The sequence below is a fragment of the Pygoscelis adeliae genome, unplaced genomic scaffold (assembly GCF_000699105.1).
Source record: "Pygoscelis adeliae isolate BGI_AS28 unplaced genomic scaffold, ASM69910v1 Scaffold101, whole genome shotgun sequence".
Classification (NCBI taxonomy): domain Eukaryota; kingdom Metazoa; phylum Chordata; class Aves; order Sphenisciformes; family Spheniscidae; genus Pygoscelis; species Pygoscelis adeliae.
In genome coordinates, this window is record NW_008824238.1 from 182,784 (window position 1) to 195,288 (window position 12,505).

Genomic DNA, 12,505 nt, shown 5'->3' on the forward strand with positions numbered 1-12,505 from the left:
CTAGGAAGCCTAAATTAGCCTGAATTAAATACATAAAGACAAACTAATCTTCTAGACAACAGGTATTTATTAGTTTTTTTTTCAAGCAGAGTAAAAAGATACTGCTTTCTACTTTAAACTGTAACTTATTTTTTTCAGGTTTCCACACATCTGGAAGAGGAACCAGCAAATGTGGATGCTGCTGCAAGCCTATTATCTCAGTTGTAATGCATAATGGACAATGAAAGGATTGCAAGAAATGAAGATCAAAAATACTGATGGCTTTGTTTGTACAATTTTATTAAAAAAAAATCTTGTTAATATACAAGCATTGGCACACTTTAATACAAACTACAAACAGACCTTTCCTATCATCTAGGAAAGTGGAATGTCAGAAGTCAGTGTGAGAAACTTAAAGTGCTAAAACAGAAGGCACTTCACAAAATTGGTTCACTGAAACAATTTAGTATAACTGAAGTTGATATCCTTCACTTTTCAGCTTGGCAGTGAAAGCTTCAAAATTGATTGAAAGGGTAAAAAAAAAATGTAGAAAGCTTCTGGGCAGTAAAGCTTCAAAGAAAATGCTGTTAACTGTGAGCAAGAAGCCTAATCATTTTTAAAAAAATGATCAAAAGGCTATAAAGCATTTTCACTTTTCTTACTAAAGAAAACTCCAAATAATTGGATTACACAGAGGACACTCGTGAAAAAACGTGCCAGAATTTTTGATAAAAAGCCCTTTTTTCTGGTTGTTGAATTTGTTTTGTGAAGTAGTTAAAGGAAGCAAAAGGAAATATACTCCCAGAGTCAGTGAACTAAGAAGTTATACATTCATTATTCAAATACTTAGGTTATGAAGAAGTCTAGAATGTTATAGTTAGAGGTAGATAAGTAGTCTGGTTGACACAATATCTAATAATTTAGTATCTGCACATCAAAGAGATCACAGACTCCTTCATTATCATCCAGGTTAAAGTTGTAGTCATCTCCGGGAGTAGGAGAGAGTCGTAAGAGAGGAAAAACTGTAAAGCAGGAATAGTTTAGTTTAAATTAAAACACTTTTGGAATATCAGCCCTATCTCATAATTCAGTACGTTTGTCATCACCAGTATCAGGGTTAGTCTTAATAATTAAAATAGTCTTGATAATCTGACAAGCATGCTCGGGTACATACTGTGAATACCTGTATCGCCTTCAAACTAAGGCAGTAAGTGACATGTCTACATTTTTTGCTTAGTATTTTACGTGAATTTGCTGGAATGAAGTGATGGCTGTGGAATATGGACTTAATTTCTCTTTCTGCAGCCAAGAAGCTCCTGAGCAGCTTTTGAAACTTTCATCAGAAAGCCATCATTTATATTTATATTCCTTTGCCTTGTTACAGTATTGCATATATCAGCCTTCAAATATTATCATTTTAAGTAAGGAAGTTACCATTATCCCTATTTCACAGATGAAAAATGGAGGCTAGCAGTTTCTCTGTGCACTGCATTTCAAGCATGGACTTGAAGCCATCTTTGGGGAAGGAATGCAAGAAGAGAACCCTCAGCCCTCATGCTGCACCTCAGGAACACTAACCTAGTGCAGATGAGCTGGGCATGCTGCACCTGCTCTAAAAGTGGAGACTACTTCCATTTTAGCCAGGTACTGGCACATTCACGTAATCCCATCTTGCCCCTCAGATCTTATAATTACACGGTTCTTTCTCCATAAGCCCCGAGGTTGTCTGCTTGAAGGGCAGATATTAGCAGAGGCTGCTCACAGCAGCATATTTACAGGGCAAGAGGAACAATGCCAGCTGAGTTCACCTCTTTGCCTGGCACCTTAGCGAGACAGAGCAGAGAGGCAGGGAGCATGTGAACTTAGAGCTGTGGTTCAGTTCTGCGCTCGTATGGCCACCAAGGTGCAAGAGCAGAAACAGGTGACATTTGTCTGTTCTGTTAGTGTACCACAGCTGGCCATGTATCAGTCTGCGTGCAGGCACGTAAATATGTTCTGAAATGTTTACCCAAAGCTCCTGCAGGAAGCCTAAAGCAGAACAGAATTAAACCAGATTTTTTTTTTTTTAAGGCAGCACTCTAGTCATCAGCCTGTTCTTTCTTTGTTCCTGAATTAAGGACTGGTGGGTTACTCATGCATGCAAGTGCTTGCTGGATTAAGGCTTTCATATTTTGATTGTTAAATAAAACTGTTGCAGGGAATAGAAAGGGGAGCAAAGACAAGAATGACGAAGATAGAGGAGGCAGTACAGGGAAAAGAAGTAGTTCCATACTGACTCTTGGCATCAGGTTTAACAGACACCTACCAAGAGTGCCATTCACACAAAACCCATGCTGCTACCTGTGATTATTAGAAAAGTAAGGATGGTAAATACTTACCATCAGAAGACATGAGTTCATCAATAATATCCCCACTGATATTTCCTGTGAAAGACAGGAGCATGTGTTTATGGAAGTCAACACATATTCTCTGCATTAGAACACTGAACTGCAAAGTACAGTATGGCTCACGTGCAGTGTAGGAGCTGTGGAGACAGCATGCCATGTGTATGTAAGATATATTCGTCTTCGTACCCCTCAGTTTTTCACCAATACATTTCTCCCACTGATCCCTTATAACCCTAGAGCCATGTACAATATGAAGCTTATTTGGTGGCAGACAAAGGTATTTTGCTCAAAGTGCGTTTGCTACTCAGAGCTGGCTCAGTGGCTTCATTAGGAGATGAACAAAGGCCTGTCATTTCCTCTGTTGGAAAAGTGCTCATCTTTCCCTCTGTGTAACTCATCGGTAGCTTGGTCACAAAGAAGGGCTCAGGAAACTAATAAAAACATTTAAACAGTAACTGCTTCTTCCTACCTGCGGGTTCTTCCATCTTTGCCATGTCGAATGAGTTTGGCTTGAGAATACAGTTGACATCCAGGGGCAGCAAGCCCTGGTAGTCATTTGAGCTAGCGGTAGCTTGGGCGACATCTCCTGAAAGGCTGGGGTACAACACCGACTCTGGAAGGCTGGAGTAAGTCGCTGCTGGGGCTGTACTGTTCTGCTGCACACTGCCGTCTACAAAGACAGAAAGGCATGTTACAAAGTCTGTTACAGGAAAAAGGAACACAAAACACCTGCACCCGGCTTTGTCTTTTGAGGAGAACATGGCCAATGTTTGGGATGAGGTGAGAGGAGTCTCCCCCTTCCAAAGTCACAGGCACAATTTAAATCAGGACCCCTCCGAAATGCGGTCTGTAACACTGACAGCATTTTCTTAAGTCTTTTCATATCACCCTACTATTATTACAAAAAAAATACCTGATATTCAGGCAGTCTCTCACTGTGGCTATGTGGAAGAAGGTAAGTGACCTTGTGGCACAAAAGCTGGAACTGGTGCCTGTATTATCTGTCTCATTAAAAGGTACATGTTCAAATGATACATTCCATCAGAGGTTGGCAATTTCGTTCCACACTGCATTCTGGAGAAGCACCTCAGAATAATTAACAGGATCACATCCAAAACCTGTTCGGTATAAGACGATAAGCTACAAGGGGAGAATCTGTTTCACCAGACAGAAGACAGAAGAGGAAGAGGCTTCTCTGTAACCTCCTGAGAGCTGTTAGTAAGCCCTTAACAAACAGCTGCTACGCTATGCAAATTCTTCATCTTTCCTTTATCTACCACCGTTTCTAAGAGTTTCTTCCTTCCCTCCAGTCCCCTTCCTCCCCCACCCATCCGAGGGAGGAAAAACCCTGGACCCACCTGATGGCGTGTCCGCAGCTGATGTTTGCGGTAACTCTCGTCCTTGGTTAGGACCTTGTTGTTCTGGTGGATTTTGAGGAGCTGTAGCAGGTTTAAGGGGAGTTGCTGGAGCTGCCGGTTGAGATGGGGGCTGTGCAAGGTCATCGGGCGGAGGAACTGGAAACACCATGGGCTTGGAGGAGCTCGACTCTTTATTTATAAGCAGCACATGGATAGGTCCTGAACTACTTTTAAGATTGATCTGGTACTTCTTCTGCCCATTCTGTCCCTGTAGAGATGGTGTATTAAGAAAGTTACCGTTCCTTGAGAACTTGGAACTTTACAAAACGTTAACAGTAACTGCACAGTTATTTCCCACAGAAAATAATGAAAATGTTTGAACAAAATTCTCAAACTGGTGCAGAAGATAAATACAGTGCTCTTCTAGTTAGATCAATAGGAAGAGCTGAGAATTGGCACAAACTTATCAAATCATACTCAGGGAAAAGAAAAAAAAAAACCTAATACATGTGATCTAATAAAAAAGAAAAAAACAAAACAGATTAGAAACCTGTAATGTATTTACCTGACCAGAACACAGTTACAGAAGACACACGTATCTTGAATTCAAGTTACATGAGACTTATAGCAGGGCTATAGCTTATCAGTAACAGCAATGATAAATAATGATTTCTGTACATTTAAATCTCTTAAACGGAGCTTCAGAATGATCCTGGTTGGGACCAAGCATCCTAAAACAGCCGAGTATCTCACCCAGACTGAGTGAACTCAGGATCATGAGTCAGTAGAAACGATCTCTTAGCTGATTTGCCAGGCCTTCTTTCGGCAAGCTATTTAAGCAATACAGCTACGGCTACCTTCCTTTAGCACAGCCTCAATGAGACCACTGACTGTGGAGTGGTTAGTTCAGCAAACAGGTTTTCAGCAAGTATGTTCTAGAAAAAATGAGGATGAGAAAAGTGGGAAAGGAGCCTCAGGGGAGGGGAACCAAAACAAAAACATCCGATTTGAAGTTGGTGATGAAGACTAAGATCAGCTGGTTTAGTCCTTGACAAAAAGCCACCACCTCCCCCCCCACCCCCAAATCACAGCTGCTAACTTTGGTCCTACAGAGAACCTTACCATTGCCTGAACTGTTTTCAGCAGAGATGGACAAAGATAGTATCACTGGGATCAGCTTCATGGTTCTAGCTTTGTATGCTCTTATGATATTAGACTGTGCTTAGCCCCACTAAAAATAGCTTGTGAAACTTCTCAGGTGAATTTCACCCTTCTACAAGCATAGTGGCTATCATGCTTCATACAATGCTCTCTCCCAACTATGTAAACCCTTATTTAAAACAGAGCACTGCAACAAAAAAAAAAATTAAAGATGGACAGAGGTAAGTAATTTGGCCTCCTACTTTAATCCTGCCTTTTTAAGCCTTCTGGCTAAAGCGAGACAGCAGTCTATGTTTCTCTACCCAGTCTAGTACCATGTTACTAAACATAAACTAAACCTAAACTAATCCTACAACTAAATCTAAAAGGCTTTTTCACAAGAGATCTGATTTAGCAATACAATAGAGAAAAATTTGACAGATAAAAGTCGCTGCTAACAAGTTCTTAAGGGAATTCAGGAAAATGATGCTTCATTTGGAAAGTTGCAACATTTAAAAGCAAGAGAGAAGAGAGCAAAGAAACCCACTATTACATCTCATTTTTAATAGAAGACAGAGTTACCGTTAGTCTATCCAGGTATCCAAATACACTTTTTCCCACCCGTCCCCCTCCATTCTCAACTGACAGCATCTCAAATCTTAAATTTTTTTCCCCCTCTCACACGTAGCTAGAGAGAAATCCTCCACTCTAATGGAAATCCTCCACTCTAGCTCTTCTTTTCCACTTCACTAATTTTACACTTAAGTAAACAAGAAACCAGTACATACCATTTCGGGTATAGGTACTTCTAACTGTGTACCACAAGGTGCTTGAATTGCTAGAAGTGTGTCTCCTGGTTAAATAGCAATTTTTAAAAAAGTGTTAAGTGTGCATATTTTTCTTAAGTCTTGCATGGTATCCACTCAAATGAGATATGGTAATTCTCTAAGGCCACTTAAAATACTGCGTAATTCTAGCATAAACAAACTTGTGGTGGGACTTGCATAGTCCCTGTAAGATCCAAGTATACTGCATAATATAAAACACAGAATTCCAATACTTAGACCATAGTTGCAAGAACCTTTTCTCATAGCAATGCAATATTCAGCACTTCCTTTACCTGTTTGTTACTGTCCCCAGATCTCCTAGTTGTATCCATAACATGAGGTGAAAGTATTTATTTAACTAGTCTCTTTTTCAGCTAAAACAGCTCTCTGGTCCAGCTCACTTTATGACTTTGAAAAATGGTGGTAATACAGAGATATTTAACAGGAGAAGGAAGAAAAGGTCTTCATGATCATCTTCAGTGCCAGCACTTGCCAACATCTAAGCTCACAGCTTCTGCAGCACATACAACTGGGATGTAACAGCTGGCTATCAAACTCACCTGTGGCTTATTATGTGCACCAAAATGTATGGGTTAAAGTCAGGAGATCACAATTACATGAACAGCATTGGCACAACCTGCCTTACACTGCACGTCATTCACCTACCTGCACATCATTTCCCCTTTGTCCATAACTTGGAATAATGCTTTTCTTTCTCTACTTCCTAAGAGACACTTACATGAATTACGATGTGACTGGCGTACTAGGTGCCTTAGCTCTTTTTAGTAACAGCTCATTTTTGCTATACTCTGCAGTAGTTGTCTAATCTTGCACTTTTATTCAAAAACAAACACAACCTTCCTTGTGGCAAAGAAGAGATGGTTCTGAGCCTAGCCGGAGGCTGAACAACCATCTTCCCTTGGGTGCCCCAGGATCAGGAAAGGATGTCAAGGGAAGTAACTTGTGCCAGCAGTTCTCGGCAACTTCTTCAAACCTCCTGTACAGAAGGAATCCTTTTGATTTAGTACCAATGCCCCATCTTTGAACTTCAGCTGGCCCCATTTATATAGCATCATCAGGAGCTCCCTCTGGCTGCAGCTGCCACCAGAAAGTTTTAGGAAATTTGGACCTGCTGGGTCTTTCTGGTGGGTTGGACCAACATGTCCTGCCCCTGGTTCTGTTAACAGCCTGATGCAAGCTGCTGCAAAGTATGAATACAGAAAGAGACATCCAAAACCAGTACTCTGAAAACAGCTGAGCTTCCGTTCTGTACACACTATCTGTGACTACAACTAGAAAATGCCAGAACTTCCTAGTCATGAACATTATGAGACATCTACTTACTACTGATCACTATTAAATACTTCTAAATTCAAAATACTTACAGGGAAAAAGCAGGTTAGTTAGCAAGCTAGTTTTCAAGAGGAAATCCCTCACTTTAAGAAATACAGGCTAGCAGCAACTTACCATTGAAGCAGTTGCAGATATCTTCATGGGTGACATATGAAAACGTAATTTATGTCAAGGAACATTTTTCTTAAAGCAACTTGAAACTGGTATTTGTTGCCCTTTAAAAGAAGTTTGTCCAAACTGAGCCTAAACTACAGACTTATTGCTGTTACTCAGAGGTGTAATCAAGGCATGATTTTTGGCTTTCAGAATGGCTAGTTAAAAATAGCAGAGTTTTGCCTTTCAAAGAAAAAAAACCACCAAACTGTATCTGTGAAGAAAATACAAAAAGAAAAAAGTAGCTTGAATGAGAAGAGATTCTCCTAAAAAAGGAGAACATGTAAAATCTTGTTTTGAAGAATACGATTTACCGGACACTATAGAATTCAAGTACGCAGCAGAACTTCCCAGAATCACAGAAAAATACTGCCAGAGGGGACTTGAGAGTTCATCTGCCATCCCATTGCCCTGCCTGAAGGCAGGATCAACTGTTAAGACATTCCAGCCAGACGTTTGCCTCCCCTCTTCCGGAAAACCTCCAGTGATGGATATTCCACCACCTCCCTGGGGGGTCAATTCCAGTGCTAGCTCTCCCAAAGGAAAGTTTCTCCTAATGCCTAACTTCAGTCTCCTTTCTACAAAATGCATTTTACAGGAACACTTTCTGTAGAGCAACCGCAAGCAATTTTTAAGTACTTATCACTGGTACTATAGACAACAGGGGCACTTTTCTGCTCCAAATCTCAGGTGTCTATTTTGCTCAGTATCTTGCAAGACAGCTAAACACATGGTTACAAGCAATGTAGCTGGAACTCTCTCTGCTCATGGGGTATTTACACACAGGATATTTTTCCAGTTCCAAACCCAACAAGCTTCAGGACTTTGTCAACTCAATTTATCTTTGGGTGATAGCTTAATCTTTTCAAGAGAAGGAAGCAACACAAAAAGAGATTCATGTAAAGCACTGCTAAGAAAGTATAAATTCAAGTGCTGGAAAGCAATACCATTCATTTAAAACAGGACATCAGGATTATACCATGGACTTAAAAATTACTGTCTCATATATATATGCGCTAAATTATTTTCAGGTTACCAATCATACAGGCACAGAGGTTAAAAAGTCATGTAAATAAGATTTATATTGTCTTTCCTTTTGAACCAAAACCAGAAAAAAAAATTTGCCTGTCCTTGCTTCTGGATAAAATGGACTACATTCTGCTTTACCCATTACCTACACTTTAACTGTTGCTTTAATTCTAGTTCCAAGATGCACACAATTCATTTAAAAGGATATTGGTGGTTTGTAGAATCATCCATGACATTCTTGATACTCTGCTGAAGCCACAGTTTCTGCTGATCCAATTCTTTTTCTTTTAGCTCTAGATCTTCAATTTCAGCTTCCAGATACCTCAGCCTGTCTATGACTTCTTTTGTATTGCAGCCAGCACCTACTCCTCTTAAAAAGGCATAAGGGTTCATGAAACCACAAGAAGTGAAAATCTGAAGCAAACATGCAAAGATAATTTCTTAAGACTACTTTCGACATTTTGAAAATCTACTAATATTCAACATGAAGGAAATGAGTGTTTACCCTCCCAGCAGTGTTTTAACAGAAAAATGAAAATTCTTAACTTCAAATCAAATTTAAAATTCCCCTTTACCTATTTTCTTTCGGAACGTACCTTTTTCTGCATTGGAGCTGGTTTACAGGCCCCTTCTCCTTCCCCTCTAACTCTTAACTTGAGCTTTCACCTTCAGTGACCCAAGAGAAAATAGGCATGGGCTACAGGCAGGTAGGTAGGTGGAGACACTGTGTCCCAATACCCTTCCCAGATTCATCTAGAGTAAATTTTTCAACTACAAGTGCTAGTTATAAAGTAGCAATACAAGTTTTCTGAGTTTCCCTCCTGTATGCTTTAAACTTGATTTTATGTATCAAAGATGCAAGTTAAAGAGAAGACAAATAAAGCTCGTTTGCAACTTTACTGTGATTTCTAAAATGTCATATTGCTCATTGATCAGTGTAACATTAATTTTACGGTGTCGTATCTACTCAGGAGAAGTGGAAAGAGGCAATTTTTGTTGCTCCTGAGCACGTGAAAATCTGCAGAATTGACACGGCTTACTTCCACTGAATGCTGTTTTTTGACTTCTTCTCAATGAGGTCAATCCCCTCCAAAACGTTGGTGATATCATAGATCCTTCTCTTCTGCCTCACAGCAAGGGTATCAGCAGCCTGTCAAGAGAAGAACAATGAGTATCAGCAACTTGCATGCTGAGGGCAAAAGACAGTTAAGCTATTCCCTTGGAAAAATGCCAAATAATGTCATTCTGAAGAGAGAATGTTCAGCTCTTCAAGAGCCAGATGCTCAATCATGAATTCAAAAGTTCAGCATCTGCATGTAGTGCTACAAAGCATGCCGAGCAGAGTCACCTCTTTGAAGGCCAGCAGGCCTACCCTCGTCAGAGAGGAGAGTTCACACGGGTTGCAAAGACCGTGTTCGGTATTTGCAGCATGTGCTACTCAACTGCACAGAGGAGCTTGCAATGCTCTTCTTGGAAGGTAGGAAAAAGTAGGGAAGGCAGACAGCAATGCCCTGCAGTGCAGCAAGCCTCTGAAGCCAGCGATGTATTACGTTTATCATCCCTTCCGCTGACACTTGAGGTATCGCAGCCTTTGTTTGGATTAAACTGTGCCGGGATACGAAACGACAGGGCTGTAATTTCACAAAGTGGCTGAAGGAGAGCTGCAATACTTCCAGCCAGCATCGTCCTCTAACATTTCACTGCACGAATCCACCTCGCGGCATACCTGGGCTCGCTCGATCCGTCATACTGAGTACCAAGAGCCGTTTCACAGCCACCACGACCCTGGTACAGCTCACAGGGATGCTTGCCGCTGTCACACTATCACTCTTACGTTACAGCTAGCTAGGCAGTGTGTCCGTGTGCTGTCACAGCTCATCACTCAAAGCAAAGCAGAGTGTCAGGCAGAGGAAACAGTCTGCTTCATGCCGTAATTCTCTCCATGGTGACTTTTATGTACCTGATGCAAAGACTTAAGATAAAATAAGCAAACTTGAGCTAGTTGTGCCTTCCACACCCTCATCTCTTTGATGCTGTAAAGCAGCTCAAGTTCAAAGAATATTAGCCAAAAGGAAAGAAAGCAAAGAGGAGTCTGACTCTGTAATTACTCACGACACTCAGACACAATGATTACAAGGGATTATATGTATTAAACAGATTAAAGAAGAAAAATAAAGAGAAGGATAGCTGGCAAAGACTTCTGCATCCCAAATTTGGACTAATGCGTAAAGCCAACTAATTTCCACTCTAAGGACATAATGATTTATTTCAGTTTATCCAACAATCTATTAATGTTTTTAGTAAAGCAGCCTATATGAAGAGTACATCCTGAGACAACCACCAATAGGAAGGAAAACCAAATCCATTTTATAGCAAAGTCCATATAACTTCTTTTACAGTATTTTCTGAACCATAAACAAACCACTAATCTTCCAAAGAAATGACACTTTCCTATTAGAAAGTTAATTACTAGGACTTAGTAGTCCAATTTATACTGGTGAATGTTTTGCTAGTGAAGTAAAATCAAAGGAAAAAATGAAAGAAGAATGGAGAGTAAAAAAAATGCTCTCATAGCCATGAAGTATAAACACTGCTCTTTCTCCTTGACAGTGATGTACCTACTAAACAGTGTTTCTACTGATACTGTTATCAACATTTATCTTTTGTATGGTCTTCCGTAACAAAACAAAATACATACAAATACACACAAAGCGCACACTGTAGGTCTCTCCAAGGAAACAGGCTCTTCAATCACTTGCATCAGCAGGTACACACCTGCTGTCTTAACCTGCTATTTTTGCTGCATGCATACACACTGCTTACAACGATTGCAAGAGAAGCCTTCAAAATCTAGGAAGTGACAAAATTGATGCCGCCTGCGCAACGTTTAATCAACACCCTATATATCTCTCAGTCTTCAGAGGCACAATTTTTACAAGCTCTCCACATTATTCAGTGCAAGGAATGGACAGCACACACTTAATCAGCTGCTATTCTGATTAATTACTTTCTGCTTCCTTCCCATTGCTCAACACATGGACCTAGGACTTAGTCTACCGCTCACGGTTTGAATGATGAAGAAACTGCTCTGGAGACAGATTTCATTACCTCATGAGATTTTCCAAAACGCCCGTCTGTACAATATATAAATGCTTTACGAATCTTGATGTATTTTCAAACCGAAGTTTAAGACTAAAAAAAAAAAAAAAATCACTAATTTTGAGTGCCCAACTTCAGATGTTTCAAAGTTGGAGTGGTCTCAGTACTCTAAATTCTATTGCATTTCGTATGCCCAAAGGAGAGCTCCCATTAACACCAGCAGTGGAAATTCACTACTGCTGCAAAACAGGCTCCAGAACCCCAGGTTAGGGACTGAGAAAATGAAGGACGCAGTTACATACATATTTGGCTAGCACTGTATATAATTCAATCACAGCTACAAAGTCCAACTACTTACAACAAGAATTCCAACAATGAAATCAAACTGGGGCCAGCCTGGAAAGTTTAATCCAGACATTCGCTAACTTTCTGGTACTGGTCTTATAACCTAGTTATTGTCTCAAAATTTTATGGGGTGTTTCACAGATATTTTAAAAAACAATTGAAAAGTTACTCCCCAACACTCTAGCAGTTACCAATGTAACACCTTCTGGTAGGCACATGGCTCAGAAATTAAGTTCAGGCATTCAGTTCCTCCACACAAACCATGCACTAATGACTTCAATAATTAAAAGAGCCTCCTGAGACTTTTAAACAAATCTCCTGTTGTCAAAAACACTTTTAAAACTCATCATTTCTCAGCCTATGTCAAATGGTTGAAGCAGATGCAGGCAGCACAAGAAAGGGACATCTACCACAATGGCCCTGTTAAGATGGCTGGACGTAGCTTCCACATTCCTTCCTCCGAATCATTTGTATTTGGACTTCCTTTGTAAGATCTTTTTAATGTAAAGCTGCTGCACTCTAGTCATTCCTTCCAGTATCTCCTCATACTTTGAATATGTATGTATTCAAGACAAGCACTATATGAGTGTCTCGTAGACAGGTTCTGAACTGGAAGAAAAACATCTAAGCACAGTGCTTCAGTTCTGTGTTGCATTCAGATTGTGCAACTTCTGGAATACAGAAAACGTGCTGTTCAGCACAGTTTCAGTTGCAGGTATGCGTGCACGCACACACACACACACACAAAGCCCTGCCCAGAAATAAAAAAAACCCAACAACCAGAAAAAGGCTAATCGAGAGTTTGGGTGCACAACTTCTTTGCTCCCTGGGAGCT

At 40.3% G+C, this 12,505-nt stretch overlaps 1 protein-coding gene across 1 annotated transcript in view; it reads right to left on the reverse strand.

Moving 5' to 3' along the window:
- Window positions 1–262: 262 nt before the first annotated feature.
- E2F5 (E2F transcription factor 5, p130-binding) overlaps window positions 263–12,505 on the reverse strand; it is a 15,850-nt gene continuing 3,607 nt past the window's right edge. Inside the window, exons 2-9 of the mRNA XM_009335054.1 lie at window positions 9,267–9,376; window positions 8,435–8,596; window positions 7,159–7,202; window positions 5,653–5,717; window positions 3,725–3,992; window positions 2,836–3,036; window positions 2,358–2,402; window positions 263–1,001 (exon numbers count right to left, since the gene is read on the reverse strand). Of these exons, the coding sequence (XP_009333329.1) occupies window positions 892–1,001; window positions 2,358–2,402; window positions 2,836–3,036; window positions 3,725–3,992; window positions 5,653–5,717; window positions 7,159–7,202; window positions 8,435–8,596; window positions 9,267–9,376 (1,005 nt within the window). The 3' untranslated portion in view covers window positions 263–891. The remainder of the gene's footprint in view (window positions 1,002–2,357; window positions 2,403–2,835; window positions 3,037–3,724; window positions 3,993–5,652; window positions 5,718–7,158; window positions 7,203–8,434; window positions 8,597–9,266; window positions 9,377–12,505) is intronic.